Here is a 16,558-nt window from a genome sequence, read left to right as displayed (position 1 = left end):
GTAGTTTAGATGTCTGACAAAGTTGTCAAAACAAAGGAGGGATTTATTTTGCCTGGAATGATGAGAGAAGGCTTCACAGAATAATCTCTGAAGTAGATGGTGCCAACACCAGAATGGATTCTCTGCCACCTTGGCTTTGTGTCACTTGCCCCAGAAGCTGAACAGGACAGACTGACTGGCTAAGCACGTGGTCACATGACCGTGTCATTTTAAAAAAGTGTTCTCTGTATAGATGAGCTTGGATATTTATTTTTTTTGGATTGCATATAAATGAGATCCTATGGTGTTTGACTTTTTTCACTTAATGCTCACAGGATCCACCGTTGTTGGAAATGGCAAGATCTCATTTTCTTTTTATGGCTGAATAATATTCCTGTGCATGTGTAGGTACCACCTGTGTTTTCTTCTAGGAGTTTTATGGTTTCAGGTATTAAATTCAAGTGTTTAGTCCATCTTGAGTTTATTTTTGTGTATGGTATAAGACAGTGGTCCAGTTTCATTCTTCTGCTGTGGCTGTCCAGTTCTCCCAACACCATTTATTAAAGAGAGTCTTTCCCCTGTTGTCATAAGTTAATTGACCATACATACATAGCTGTATTTCTGGGCTCTCTCTTCCATTGATCCATACGTCCATTTTTATGCTAATACCATACTGTTTGATTACTGTGACTTTGTAATGCAGTTTGAGATCCGAGAGCGTGATGCCTCCCGTTCGGTTCTTTTGTCTCAAAATTTCTTTGGCTACTCAGGATCTTTTGCAGTTTCATACAGATTTTAGGATGTAAAATTGTATTTTTGTGAAAAATGCCATTTGAATTTTGATAGGGATTGCATTGCATCTGTAGCTTGCTTTGGGTAGTATGGACATTTTAACAGTATTCTTCCAATCCATGAGCATAGAATAGCTTTGCGTTGATTTGTGTCTTCAGTTTTTTTCATCGGTGTCTTAATAGTTTTCGGTATACAGGTCTTTCACCTCCTTGGTTAAATTTATCCCTAGGTGTTTTATTCTTTTTGATGCAGTTGTAGATGGGATTGTTTTCTTGATTTCTTTCTGATAGTTTTTAGTGTATAGAAAGGATAGATTTTTGTGTATCTTGTATGTATTTTGTATATCTTGCAGCTTTACTGAATTTATTTCTAATGGTTTTCTTTGTGGAGTCTTTAGGGTGTCCTATATATAATATGTCACCTGCTAATAGTGACAGTTTTATTTCTTCCTTTCCAATTTGGAGGCCTTTATTCTTTCTCTTGCCTAATTGCTCTGGTGAGGACTTCCAGTAACATGTTGAATTAAAGTGGGGAGAGTGGGTATCCTTGTCTTGTTCCTGATGTTAGAGGATAAGCTTTCAGCTTTTCATTGTTGAGTGTGATGTTAGCTGTGGGCTTCTCATATAGGACCTTTATTATGTTGAGGCACACTTCCTCTGTACCCACTTTTTTTGAGAGTTTTTCTCATCAGTGGATGTTGAATTTTGTCAAATGCCTTTCTGCATGTTTTGAGATGAGCTTACAGTTTTTATTTTTCATTTTGTTAATGTCCTGTATCATTGATTTGTGATGTTGAGCCATCCTTGCATCCCTGAAATAAGTCTCACTTGGTTATGGTGTGATTGTTTTAATGTATTGTTGACTTTGTTTTGCTGCCAATTTGTTGAGGATTTTTACATCTGTGTTCATCAGGGATATTGGTCTGTAATTTCCTTGTGGTGTCCTTGCCTGGAATGATTGGCCAAACACAGGGTCCCAGGCTAATCTCATTAATCCTCTTAGCAACCCTGTGAGGTAGATGGTGTTGCTTTGTTTCAAAGATGAGGAAACTGATCCTCAGTGAGATGAAATAACTTGCCAAGGTAACATAACTACAAAGTGGTAGCTCCAGGATTCAGGCCAGGTGTATATATATTTTTAAGATTTTATTTTATTTATTTATTTGAGAGAGAGAGCATGTGTGTGCACACAAGCTATGGAGAGGGGCAGAGGGAGAGGGAGAAGCAGACCCACCAAGCAGGGAGCTGGACACAGGGCTCAATCCCAGGACCCTGAGATCATGACCTGAGCCAAAGGCGGATGCTCACCTGACTGAGCCACCCAGGAGCCCCTCAGGCCGGGTATATTTTGACACCATATCCCATGCCCTCCCAGCCCTTCAGCCTGTGTTGTAGTCTGGTGGCTGTTCTCTGATCATGCATTGCTCTTTCCCCCTTCATCGCCGTTTTACAAATGGTTTCCTTTGCCTAGGGTTATACTACCTTGGCTCCACTTTTTCTCCCGCGACTCCTCTTCGTTGAGTCCCAGTCCTCTGAAAAGCCTCACCAGAGTCCTGTACTTGGATTTATTCTCCTTTTATTGGAAGGCAGGCAGCATGGCATGGTGGAAAGTGCATGGGCTTCAGCTTTTCATTATTCTGTGGCCATGAGCAAGTTTTAACTTCTGTGATTCTTGATATCTTTCCTGTAAAGTGAGAATACCAGTGCCCACTGTGTAGGTTTGTTGAGAAGATCATGTGAAATGACGTGCATAGGACTTACCAGGAAATGGTAGCTCCTTACTCATACAGCACTTTGGATTTGTGTTACAGGGTTGATCACAGCTGGCCTTGTGTTGTGGTTCCTTGTGCGCGTTTGCCTCTGCTACTTGTACTTGGATGGAAAATTCTGTGTCCTAATCATTCTTCGTAGCTCACCAGCATCCCAAACACAATTGCGTGGGTGCAGGTGCTCACATTCCTCTCCCATGATTTCAAGTAACCACATGTATGTAAGGTGCCATGTACTTTATTTCTCCATTTAATCATGTCATGCTATATTTAAAGACCCTCCCTCTCTTTCTCCCTCACTTCTAAAATATAATCTAACTGTATACTTCACTGTGGTGTAAACACCTGACATCATAGAAATGTATGGAATCTTATGCAGTATTTTTAAATATTTTAAATTAAACAAAAGTAGAGGAAACAGACTTTTCTTTCGTAATTGTTATTTTTTTCTCTTTTCACTTTTCTCTTACACAAAGATGTCTTAGATTATGGTGGGCAATATGGACTTCAGCCTTTAATTGGGAATAATTTTATATTCAGTTTTATAATGGATAAGTGTCATAAGAGTAAATTCTTCTGCATGTGAATAGAATCTTTTCATGATTTGCACGTAACTATTTGTAGAATGCTTATATTCCAGCGTTTTAATTTTTACCGATTTGCACTAGTCAATAGTTTTCACTTACAGTTTAATTGTCCCGTTAATATTACAAGCCCTCTGAGGGCTGGCCTGTCTGGTTTGCTGCTGTAACTGTTATGCCCAGAATAGAACCTGACACAGATTGTGGTGTTTTTTTTAATTGAATAACTGAATTAAGAAAGATGACCTAAACAATGATAGTTCATTTTCACAAAGCTTAAAATCAGAAAACCCTGTTTTTAGAATGTGGCTCAGGCCATCACTGTCGTTTCTGGAAATTCTTTTCATTGTAGGAAACTGGACCCAATTATTCCTTGCCAAATGAGGTTTGACTAAGAATGAGAGAATCAGATCATATGTTTGTGTAACTACTTATGAATAGCCTTACATAGAAATATTGTAAGTGTTATAAATAGGTTGAAGGGCAGTTAAAAGGTTTGTGTATTCCATGTAGTCTTTGCCGCAAGCGGAGGTAGGCATTTTTCCCTCGGCTGACGGGACAAGTTGTCCATTTGGGGCATTTATTTAACAACTGTGTGCTTCCTCTTGGCGGCAGGAGTATGCTGAGCGCAGTAGGGAAGAAGAGTTGAAGAGGATACTACCCTGACTTTTGAGAGGGGGAAAAATTGTTTCAAGTCTATTAGGAAGAATTGTGCTTTTGATTTTCCCATGTTATATGCATCCTCTCAATTTATTGAGAACCCCGGTTTAAAACCTCTTGTTGCTTATTAAATGTTATTTTGTTCTATCGATTTCTGTTCACTATTATCTTCTTTCTGATAATTCCCTTCAGCTTGTGGAAAAATTTAAGGTCTCTTTGAAAGGCTGTCCTGTAATGCTTAAACATAAATACCTGCTTACATGTAAGGACCTTGCTATTAATGTATAGATGTGACTCAGAGCTGTTACCTGTTACATAAATTGTTTTCCTGACGTATCCTATCTTTTCCTCATTGGATCTAAAATATTGTATTTCTGATTGCAAGTACACTGTATACAGATACTAAGCATTTTAAAGAAGTGCTTATATATTTGTAAAAATATTTCTGAAATGACCTGGGTATGCTATAAATATCCTTCCTATCACCTCAACTTCTAGATGCCAGAACAAGCCAAAAGCGAACTCTGAAGCTTTTTGCTGAAGCTTAGTAACATATAACTGAATACTATGGGCTTATTAAATCAACCTAGTTCATTTTTACTCATGGGGATGAAATTTAAAATCTTTTAATCATAAACCAGAAGTATATTTGCACAATGGAATAGAATTGAGAGTCCCTAAATGAACCCATGTATCTAGGGCCGATTGTTTTTTGTTTTTTGTTTTTTTTCCCAACGAGGATAACAAGACCATTTGAGAGGGAGAGAACAGTCTTTTCAACAGATGGTGCTTGGACAACTGGATATCTACATGCAAAAGAATGAATTTGGACTCCTACCTCATACCATTTATAAAAATTAACTGAAAATAGTACCTAAATATAAACGCTAAAAGTGTAAAAATTTAGGGGTGCCTGGATAGCACAGTTTGGTTAAGCGTCCAACTCCTGGTTTTGGCTTGGGTCATGATCTCGGGGTTCTGGGATGGAGCCCCACATCAGGCTTCTTGCTCAGGTGGAGTCTGTGGAGTCTGCTTGAGATTCTCTCTCTCTCTCTGCCCCTCCCACTCGTGCTGTCTCTTTCTCTATCAAATAAATAAAATCTTTAAAAAAAAAAAAAGTAAAAATTTTAGAACTAAACATAAGCTGTTAATCTTTGTGACCTTGGATTCAGCAGCAGTTTAATATGACACTGAAAGCCCAAGCAACCGAAGAAGTAAAAACTTCTGTAAGGACACTAGTCAAGAAAATGAAAAGACAGCCTACAGAATGGGAGAAAATATTTGCAAATCATACATCTGATAAGGATCTAGTGTCCAGAATATATAAAGAGCTCCTACAGTTCAACAATAATGCAATTTAAAAATGGGCAAAGGCTTTGAATAAACATTTCTCCAAAGAAGATCTACAGATGGCCAGTAAGCACATGTACAGATAGATGAAAAAGATGCTCACCATCACTAATCATTAGGAAAATGCAAATCAAAACTACAGTGAGATACCACTTCACAACCATGAAAATGGCTAATAATAATAATAATAATAATACAAAGGACAACTGTGGGTGAGGATGTGAAGAAATTGGAAAGCTAATACATTCCTGGTGGGAGTATAAAATGGTGCAGCTGCTGTGAAGAAAACAATTTGACACTTGATTAAAGAGTTAATCGTAGAGTTATCACATCCTCCACCACTCCTAGGTATATACACGGGAGAACTGAAAACATGTATACACAACTTGTACATGAATGTTTACAGCCTCATTATTCACAAAAGCCAAAAAGTGGAAAGAACTTAGTCCGTCAGTTAATGGATAAACAGTGTGATCCATCCATATAGCGGACTATTACTCAGCCATAAAAAGAAATGGAGTACTGGGCGCCTGGGTGGCTCAGTTGGTTAAGCAACTGCCTTCGGCTCAGGTCATGATCCTCGAGTCCCGCATCGGGCTCCCTGCTCGGCAGGGAGTCTGCTTCTCCCTCTGACCCTCCCCCCTCTCATGTGCTCTCTCTCATTCTCTCTCTCTCTCTCAAATAAATAAAATCTTTAAAAAAAAAAAAAAAAGAAATGGAGTACTGACATTTGCTACAACACGGATGGACCCTGAAAACCTACATTAAGTGAAAGAAGCCAGACACAAAAGGTCATATTATAGGATTCCATTTGTAGGAAATGTCCAGAATGGGCAAATCTATAGAGATAGAAAGTAAACTAGTGATTACCAGGGAATGAGTGAATTGGGAGGTGTAGGGATTTTTTGTTTGTTTGTTTGTTTGTTTATGGTAAATGTTCTGGAATTAGTGGTGGTTGCACAAAGTTGTGAAGATACTAACCACTGAATTTTAAATAAAGAATATGTGGTACAGTGAAAGGTGTATTTGTCAGTCTACATTTTCAATGAAAATAGTATTTTAAGTCCCATCTAGAGATTTCCATGTTTAAATGTATTATAATCCTCTTTCTTTAGGATGCTAGGAAAGCATGTAATGATGCAACGCTTATTCAGGTAAAGTTGTTTTGGTTTTTTTTTCTCCATTTTAGTAATTCACATGAAAGAGCTTGATAACGGATGCAAATGACATTCAGGTGGTTTTTATCGTATTTAATTGAAAAAAGATCTGTATTTAAAAACTAATCTGTAATTTGTCAAATGATGTACATGTGCTTTTTAAAGCATACTTGTTAAAATAGAAGCCTGTGGAAAAACAAATACTCTAAAAAATACATAGATTCATATGTATTTTTTTAGGTAACTTCTGATTCTTTTTGATATGCGCTATTATACTTTTTTTTCTTACATCAACTCTTAGGAAGGTTTCATTAGTTTAATATTGATAATTTTTATTAAGGAAATACTTTATGTGCTGTACTAAAGCTTGCTTTCTTATGGACAGTTAAAATTATACGTGTTTTACTGTTTGATCATCTATTTGGTTTTTATTTGTGGCTCTTTTTTTTTTTTTTTTTTTTACTAAAGTTGGGAGATACATATTCTTAATAGTCTATAATAGATATTCTCATTGGAAGGTGTGCAAATGGGATCATTTTAAGTCATGCTTTTTCTTAACTTACTGATCCTATAATGGCTCTGAGATTATTGCTATAAATTTGTCTTCTTCTTATGCCTATTATATCTACTTTATTGTCTGAGCTATGTCTAAGATGTAAAAATAACATTCTTGGTGTTTTCTAAAGATCACATCAAATATGGATTCTGTGGGCCGAATACAAATGCGAACGAGACGTACATTGAGGGGTCACCTAGCTAAGATCTATGCTATGCATTGGGGATATGATTCAAGGTTTGTACCTGCCCCCCCCCTTTTTTTTTTTAAAGAAATGGGGAGAGAGAGGGGTAGGAGAAAGGAGGAGAGAAGAGAGAGAATCTCAAGCCGACTCCGCACTGAGCACGGAGCCCAAGGCAGGGCTCGATCCCAGGACCCTGGGATCATGACCTGAGCGAAGGCAGTCACTTAACTGCTTAACCGACTGAGCCACCCAGGCTCCCCGCCAATTGATTTTTAAAGAATTTAATTTCAGGGTGCCTGGGTGGCTCAGTCGGTTAAGCGTCCGTCCAACTCTTGATCTCAGCTCAGGTCTTGGTCTCAGGGTTGTGAGTTCAAGGTGGGCATGGAGCCTACTTAAAAAAAAAATTCAGGTTCTGCCTTGTATCCTACTGTTATCTTCCCTTTGATGATAAATTTGTGGCAGCCGCTACATAAAGTCCGCTAATGTTATTTACCTATAGGGAAGGGATCCGGGTGACTTGGTGACAGGGATAGGAGGGTGACTTTTTTTTCCCCCACTGGGTAGCTTTTTTTTGTATCTTTTGAATTTTATACTCTAATGAAAATGTCCAAAGCAAAACAAAAAAGTTCAGTAACTAATAGTTGTTAAGAGTTCATATTTAGCCAGCAGACAAAGCTTTCTGCTGTTCAAGCCCGGTCCACTTTTCTCAGCTGTAATGCCCATTTCTCACACACTCTGTGCAACTGGAAAATTCACAATTCCTGAAACACTTGCTGTATTTTTCCTCCTCTTGTCAATGAACATACCCTCCTCACAGAATAGAGACTTCTACCTTTAGCTTACAGAATTCCGTTTTTCAGTATGCATTCTTTTTCTCAAAACTCAACAAGCAGAGGTATTTGTCCCCCTTTTACTTTCCTGTAGCATTGATTTTTATACCACCCCTCTGACCATTTTTACTTAATTTATTGTAAATGTGTGTAAATACCTTCTCTCTGCCAGATGGTAGAGGCCTCAAAAGGCAGGAGGCACGTCCTGCATCATACCCATAATGCTGCCTTGCCTTCACAGGCTCTCAGTTAAGATTTTTAGGTGGAGTGAAATATGGTTGTTAGGCTTATATGTCATTAAATTTAAGTCAGTAAATAATGAACCACTCAGCTACTATCAGAATCTTGAATAAGAACTAGAATGTTGTTGCCATAAAAAGTTGCATCATTTTTTTGAATTTTAACCAGAGGCATTTTTAGTAAAATGTTTAAATTCTTTTTTTTAAAGATTTATTTATTTATTTATTTGACAGAGAGAGACACAGTGAGAGAGGGAACACAAGCAGGAGGAGTGGGAGAGGGAGAAGCAGGCTTCCCGCCAAGCAGGGAGCCCGATGCGGGGCTCACTCCCAGGACCCTGGGAACATGACCTGAGCTGAAGGCAGACGCTTAACCAACTGAGCCACCCAGGCACCCCAAAATGTTTAAATTTTGCTAAAATCTATGTCCTATTGAAAACTTTAGCATGCAAAATAAATTTTATTTTTTTAAGTTGGGAGGATATTTTCTGGTATCAAGTTTTTCATTAGAAAAATATTTTTTTCTGAACTGCCCTACAGTAATGCAGTGCATGACTAATTTAAACTACTTTTTCCTCTGTGTCAAATTATTTTTGTGTTTGTTCCTCTAGGCTACTAGTCAGTGCTTCCCAAGATGGAAAATTAATTATTTGGGATAGCTATACAACAAATAAGGTAGGATTTCTTAGTCATTTTCTTTAACCTTTTATTTTGTCTGGTGTCCAACAGTTCTTTCCTTTATTCAATTACTTCAAACCAATTTCCTTCAAAGATAAATTTATTCCATTTATTTTAATCTAGATCCTCTCTTTGGGCTTAGTGTTTGCTTTTAATATTAAGCCCTTTTATGTTCCCAAGGACAGTGGTAGGACTATCATTCAGTGTATTTTATTTGAGTCGCCTACTTTGTATTTTAATATTAGAAAAGGATGTGCATCAGTTTTACATATGGATGATTTATTTATTTATTTTTTAAGTTTTATTTATTTAAGTAATCTCTAGATTCAACATGGGGCTCAAACTCACGACCTTGAGATCAGGAGTCACAACGCTCTTCTGACTGAGCCAGCCAGGTGCCCCTTTAAATGATTTTTTTTTTTTTTTAACTTACCCATTTCCTAATGGGCAGAGACCCTGAGATTTTTATTTCTAGTTGTGGGTAAGCCAGAATGCTAGTGTGAGGCTTTCCTTGGGTCCACTCTAGCCACTGATTGGTGTTTCTGGATTGCTCAGAAGATGCAGTAGCTTGGAGGCAAATTACAACTTTTCCCTGTCTCTTGGCAGAACCCAGTGGGTCCTCCTAATGTGTCCACCGGAAGGAATCCTTGGTGTAAAGGGGTTGAGTGGTAGCAGAAAAGCTTCAAGAAAACTTACACACATGAAATACCTTTTAGATTCTGTGTATACTTCTATCACTATTTTTATTGAAGATTTAAAAGTACTGTTTTGTGAAGTAAATAATAACTTCAGCCTGGTTGAGATTTTAAAGCTAGCTAAGACCGATTTATAACAGTTTTTCTATATTAATTGGCCCATCCAGCATGTCTTTCAACTATATTTTCCTAGAACAAAAATAGCTTTTAAAATATTTTAGGTTTAAGTGAGAGCATAATAGTAATCACCATTTAGCCTTGCTTATTCCCGTATACCTTAAATTTTGCCGCCTACTTGAAATGTTTGGTATTGGGTAATAAGGCACCAGAGCGGTGTGGGCAGATCAGTGCAAACTATGGACATTTTTAAAATTTGGGTGCAGAGTATATATCCTACTATTAGGACATAGTGCCATCTCTCTCTCTCTCTTTTAAGATTTATTTATTTGGGGGAGAGAGAGAGTGCACAAGCCAGGGGGAGGGGCAGAGGGGAGAGGGAGAAGCAGACTCCCTGCTGAGCCCAGGACCCTGGGATCATAACCTGAGCCGAAGGCAGACGCTTAACCAACTGAGACACCCAGGCGCCCCCACGGAGCTATCTCTTCATGGGAGAACCATTTTATTTTTTTATTTTTTATGGAAGAACCATTTTAATTGGCTCTGATAATTGCATTGTTCAGTGTTATATTGGAGGAAATTCCTCTTTTGACTGTTACTGCAAAAACAAAGAATTTTATTCAATTCTTTAACATTTTGCACTTAATATTTTGAATGGGTATATTAGCATTGAAACATTCTGCGTCCTCTTAAAATAATTTCTGAAAAAGAACACTTAAATCCGAATGAATTGGTGATAAATGCTAACATGCCTATTACTTTTTCTGTATTAGTATTTTATTTTTCATTGTTCTCTTAAACATTGCATTTTTAATTTGGCTTATTTTTAGTTAGATGCATTTAATTTTTAATAATATTTGCTTCACTGTAAATTGTTTTCAAAAATGGACTGTTTTTGTAATCTTAGTAATAGTTTTTGTGTGTCATATTTGTTGTACAGATGCATGCTATTCCTTTGAGGTCTTCCTGGGTGATGACCTGTGCCTACGCTCCCTCCGGTAATTATGTCGCGTGTGGAGGGCTGGACAACATCTGCTCTATATATAACTTAAAAACCAGAGAGGGAAACGTGAGAGTGAGCCGAGAGTTACCGGGTCACACAGGTGAGCTCCACTAAATATTGTCCTTTCCTACCAAGTATGAGGACTCCTAAGGGAGCCAATCAACGAGAACGAGTGACAAATCATGGTCAGCTGCTGAAGATCGAGTGTTAATCAAGTGAGAGGAGAAAGGAATATGAATCGGCAAAGGACCAACTTTATAGTTCTACAAATGATGACTGTAACTTTATTTTTCTTTCAAAAATAGTCAATTTTATAAAAATGACAGATTGATTGTAAAATATTCAAACAAGAAAAGAAAAGAAAAAGCAAATACAGGGGCACTTGGGTGGTCAGTCAGTTAAGTGACTCTTGATTTCGGCTCAGGTCATGATCTCAGGGATGTGAGTTCAAGCCCTGTGTTGGGCTCCATGCTGGGCATGGAGCCTGCTTTAAAAAAACGGCGGGTGGGGGGGGGTTGGCGCGCATAAAATAGAATTTTCTGTTTTCTCTACAACCATATAACAGTTACGGGATTTTGGCATCTGTACTTAGTTATGTAATTAAAAGTGTGTATTAGATACACAGTGGAAAACACTTCACGAATGTGGTAGTGCATTGCTTGATTTGCCAGCATGCACACCATAGAGTGTACACCATACTGTAGCATTTGGTTTGCAGTATTAATAAGGAATTTATTGCCACTCATCAGGCTTCTGCCTCTCCACGAATACTTTTAAATCTCCGAATTCTTGGTAGTACTATTTGATGATGCTTTTTACAAAAATCTCTAATAGCATTTTCCTGCCATTTCCATATTTGGAAACACTGGTGAATTCTCATTCAGGTGACCCTTTTCCATGAAGCCTTCACTGAGGTTGTCGTAATTTCTCACAGCATTATTAAAGGATTTCCCAGTGTACCTAACCTAGTCTTCCATAGATGATAGAGATTGGTGTAAAGGAATCTCTCTGTCTTTGGTAATCATAGTAGGCAGAAGGGACTGTGTCCTAAGTTTGTCATTTTCAGAGTGTCTAACAGGGCGCCCCATCGACATAGTAAATACCTGAGAGTTTGTTGATAAAATTGAGTTGCAGACAGCATGGAACTTGAGGTAACTAAAAGTAGAACTATAGATTATACTAACAAACATTTGTTGCCCATGTATTGGGTTTTAAAAAAATGCGTTACTATTTCACATGGTAATTGAGTCACTCCGTCAGTGATAACCTGAAATGTGTTGCTCTCTGTGCCGTAGGCTACTTGTCCTGCTGTCGATTTTTAGATGACAGCCAAATTGTTACAAGTTCAGGAGACACAACTTGGTAAGTGTGGCCCACAAGAACACTGATTCGGGGGTTGAGGGTGGTAGCGGGAACTAACATTAGGAAAGATCTAATAGTCATTGTTTTAATTTATGTTTAATTATAGTGCTTTATGGGACATCGAAACTGCCCAGCAGACCACCACATTCACTGGGCATTCTGGAGATGTGATGAGTCTTTCTCTGAGTCCTGACATGAGGACTTTTGTTTCTGGTGCTTGTGATGCCTCTTCAAAATTGTGGGATATTCGAGATGGCATGTGCAGACAGTCTTTCACTGGACATGTGTCAGATATTAATGCTGTCAGTGTAAGTAAATAGCATTTCTAAAGAAATGCATTGTGCCTATGAACTGTTGAAATCTTTAACGTGATTTTAACAACAAAAACTCCAAAGAGGTAACCACAAATAGATAAGCCAGGTAAGTATTCGTATATATGAAAATGAAGTAGTCATTTGTGGTTATTATTGTCCTATGTAGGTCAAATGCTAAACTGTGTAGAAGTGACTAGGATTTCCAGAACTACTATGAATACAAATGCTTATGTGTATAAGACACTCCTAATTTTGTAAGAAGATGTATTTGGGGAAAAAACAGCTTTCTATTTATTCACATATTGAAAACCATTTTTTATAATTTTGTTGAACATCTGAGAAAGTAAATGCTTTGTTACCCCCACCCCCTATTAGTAGGCCAGCCTGGTTAGAAAAATAGAATTTTAGAGCAGGTAAACCTAGTCTTCTCCATCTCTCATCCTATCACCTCTATCAGGTTGATGGTATTCTCTTTTCCTAATTTGCTTAGATTTTGTCAGGGATGAATGGAGTTTATTAAATGCTTTCTCTTCATCTGTTGAGATGATCATGTGGTTTTTGTTTTTTTAGTCTGTTAAATGGTGAATTCTCGTTGATTCACCCCCACCCCGCAAATATTAACCCAACCCTGTAATTCTGGGACAAACCACTCTTGGTCATCATGCATAACTTTTTTAATATATTAATGCATTTGATTTATAAAAGTTTTTATAAAGTTTTACAGCCATATTCATAAAGGTTCTATTTTTCCTTCAAATGTTTTTTCTGGTTTGGTATGAGACTAATGCTGGTCTTGTAGGCAGAGTTGGGGACCATTCCCTCCACTTCAGTTGTCTGGGACAGATTGTGTAGTATTGGTCTTATTTCTTCCTTAAATGTTTGGTTTAATTTCCCCGTGAAAGCTCTCTAGGAGAATTTTCTTTGTGAGAAGAGATTTAACTACAAATTTAATGTCTTACTTGGATATAGGCTTGAGTCCTAACCCCCACTACCTCAGGATGTGACCTTATTTGAAAATAGGGTTGTTGCAGATGTGATTAGCTGAGTCATACCAGATTGGAGGTGATTTAATCCAAGATAAGGGGTATCCTTAGAAAAAGGGGAAAGCTCCAGACCAACAGGCAAAGAAGGTAAACAGTGTGAAGACTCACAGGGAAAAGACTGCCATCCACAGCCCTTAGACATGGACTGTGAGACCTTAAATTTCTGCTGTGTAAGCCACCCAGTTTGTGGTGCTTTGTTACATGGCCGCCCTAGGAAATGAATACGTTTGGTAGAGGTTTATCTGTTTTCTTTTATCTTCTCAAAGAACCATCTTTTGGTTTGAACAGTGTGCTCTATTTTTCTGCTTTATTAATTGATTTTTCTGATTATTTCTTTGCTGTGTAGTTGGGTTTCATTTTCTTTTTCTAGGTGTGTAATGTAGAAGTTGATACCATTGATTTGAAACTTTTTTTTCTTAATATTGAAGCTTAAAGTGGTAAATTTCTTTTTTTTTTTTTTAAAGATTTTATTTATTTATTTGAGAGAGAGAATGAGAGAGAGAGCAGGAGAGGGGGGAGGGTCAGAGGGAGAAGCAGACTTCCTGCCGAGCAGGGAGCCCGATGCGGGACTCGATCCAGGGACTCCAGGATCATGACCTGAGCCGAAGGCAGTCGCTTAACCGACTGAGCCACCCAGGCGCCCAGTGGTAAATTTCTAAACATTGCTTTTGGTGCATTCCACAGATTTGGATGTGCTGTGTTTTCATTTTCATTTAGTTAAAAATTCTTTATAATTTTGATCTCTTTGATGCATGAGTTTTTTAGAAGTATGTTACATAGTTTTCAAATATATGGAGATTTTCTAGATATCTTTATTTTTGTTAGTTTTTAATTGCATTATGGTCCAAGAATACACTTTGCATGATTTATAGGATTCTAAACTTCTTGAGACTTGTTTTATGGTCCAGAATACAGTCTGGCCTGGTCATTGATTGTTCTGCACTTGAAAAGAATCTCTATTCTGTTACTGGATGGAGAGTTCCACAGATAACAATTATCTCAAGTTGGTTAATAGTATTATTCAGGTCTTCTGTATCCTTACTGATACTTGTCAGTTCTTTCTATTTATTATTGAGAGAGGGCTATTGAAATCTCTAATCATGTATTTGTCCATTTTTCCTTGCAGTTTATTAGTTTTTGCTTCAGTGAGTATTTCAAAGCATAAACCTTTAGGCTTATTGTGTTCTCCTGGTCAGTTGATTTCTTTATCATTATGAAATGTCCCTCTTTATCCCTGGTAATATTACTCACTCTGAAATTTTCGTCTGATATTAATAGAACTACCCCAGCTTTCTTTTGATTAGTCTTAGCATGGGCGTATCTTTTTCCTTGCTTTTACTTGCTATTTGTATTTTATATTCAAAGTGATTTTCTTATAGGGCAGTAGTTGGGTCTAAAGAGTCCTATTTTGGGGCGCCTGGGTGGCTCAGTCAGTTAAGCGTCTGCCTTTGGCTCAGGTCATGATCCCAGGGTCCTGGGATCGAGTCCTGCATCGGGCTCCCTACTCAGCAGTGAGTCTGCTTCTCCCTCTCCCTCTCCCTCTGCCCCTTCCCCTCCCCTGCTCATGCTTGCTCATGCGCTCAAATCTTTAAAAAAAAAAAAAAAAAGTCCTATTTCTGTCTGTTACTGTTTAGACCATTTACATTTTATGTGATTATTGTATTGACATGATTAGGTTTAAATCCACCATCTTGCTCTTTGCCTTTTGTCCTGTCTATTCTTTGTTCTTTTTCTGCCTTCTTTTGAGGTTTTAAAAAATTTTTGAATTTCTAAATTTCCTTTCTTGGCTTTTTAGCAATATTTTTGTTGGTTTTTGTTTTTTGTGGTTGTGGTTGCCGAGAAAATCTGTGGTGTACATTTCTAGTTTATGGCAGTCTACCTTTAAGTGCTCTTATACCACTTTTACACATAGATAAGCACCTTTTACCTGGATTCTCCCACTTCTCCCCTCCCAGCCTTTGTGCAATTGTTGTCATACATTTTACTTTTATAGGTCTTAAACCCTACAGTACATTGATATTATTGTTGCTTTCAAGAGCTGATGCTCCTTTAGGGAGATTTAACAAATAAAGTCTTTACGTTTATTAACATAGTTACCATTTTCTGTGCTCCTCATTCTTTTGTTTATGGGTTCAGATTTTCATCTATTTTTCTTCTTGAAAGGCTTCCTTTAATGTTTCTTATAGTGTAAATCTGTTAAAGTCGGTCAGCTTTTGTATATCTAAAATATTTTTTATTTTGCTTTCATTTTTGAAAAATATTTTCACTGTTTTTTTTTTTTTCCCCCCTTCTGTTGATACTCTAAAGATGTTATTCCACTGTCTTCTGGTTTATGTTGGTACTGATGTGAGATGTACTGTCATGCTTATATTTGGTCTCTACACAGTGTGTCCTTTGTTTTCCTCTGGCTACTTTTATTTTTTTTTTCTTAAAGATTTTATCCATTTATTTCAGAGAGAGAACAAGTTGAGCTGGGGCATGGTAAAGGGGCAGAGGGAGAGGGGGAGAGAGAAGCTCAGGGAGACTCTGCACTGGGCATGGAGCCCGACGCAGGCCTTGATCCCACAACCCCAAGACCATGACCTGAGCCGAAACCAAGAGTTAGTGGCTGAACCGACTGAGCCACCCAGGTGCCCTTTCTCTTTGTTTTTAAGCAACTTGATTATGATGTGTCTTTGTATAATTTTCTTGATATTTCTCGTGTCTGGATCTGTGGATTATTCATCAAATTTGGAAACTTTTCAGCCATTATCATTAAAATATATTTCTGTCTCTTCTCCTCTGAGGTCTCCAAATACACATATATTAAGACACCTGAAGTGTTCCCACAGTTCACTCATACTGTGTTCATTTTATTTTTCAGCCTTGTTCTTCACTGTATTTCACTCTGGATAGTTGGCTGTTGCTGTGTCTTCCAGCTCAGTACACTTCTGCAGTGTCTCATCTGCCATTAAACCCATACAGTGTCCTTTTTAATCTCAGACATTGCTTTTTGTCCTTGTCTGTTAATTCTGTCATCTGGTATTTTTGGGGTTTGTGTCAGCAGAATGATTTTTTTTCCCCCTCCTAATTATGGGTCATATTTTCTCGCTTTTGCATGTCTGATTTTCATTAGATGTGATGCCAGACATTGTAAATTTCACCTTGTTGGGTGTTGGATAATTTTGTATTTATATAAATACTATTTAGCTTTGTCCTAGGGAATAGTTATTTGGAAATAATTTGATCCTTTCGGGTCTTACATTTCAGT

The 16,558-nt window shown here is 37.7% G+C and overlaps 1 protein-coding gene across 1 annotated transcript in view; it reads left to right on the top strand.

The window, feature by feature from the left end:
- GNB4 (G protein subunit beta 4) overlaps window positions 1-16,558 on the top strand; it is a 57,997-nt gene that overhangs the window by 27,595 nt on the left and 13,844 nt on the right. The window contains exons 3-8 of the mRNA XM_034999354.1: window positions 6,246-6,284; window positions 6,974-7,080; window positions 8,708-8,771; window positions 10,527-10,689; window positions 11,885-11,951; window positions 12,058-12,259. Of these exons, the coding sequence (XP_034855245.1) occupies window positions 6,246-6,284; window positions 6,974-7,080; window positions 8,708-8,771; window positions 10,527-10,689; window positions 11,885-11,951; window positions 12,058-12,259 (642 nt within the window). The remainder of the gene's footprint in view (window positions 1-6,245; window positions 6,285-6,973; window positions 7,081-8,707; window positions 8,772-10,526; window positions 10,690-11,884; window positions 11,952-12,057; window positions 12,260-16,558) is intronic.

The sequence above is a fragment of the Mirounga leonina genome, unplaced genomic scaffold, assembly GCF_011800145.1.
Source record: "Mirounga leonina isolate KUSES-001 unplaced genomic scaffold, KU_Mleo_1.0 Mir_115, whole genome shotgun sequence".
Taxonomy (NCBI): Eukaryota; Metazoa; Chordata; class Mammalia; order Carnivora; family Phocidae; genus Mirounga; species Mirounga leonina.
The sequence above is the reverse complement of the archived record's forward strand: the minus strand, read 5'-3'. Positions and strand labels throughout refer to the sequence as shown.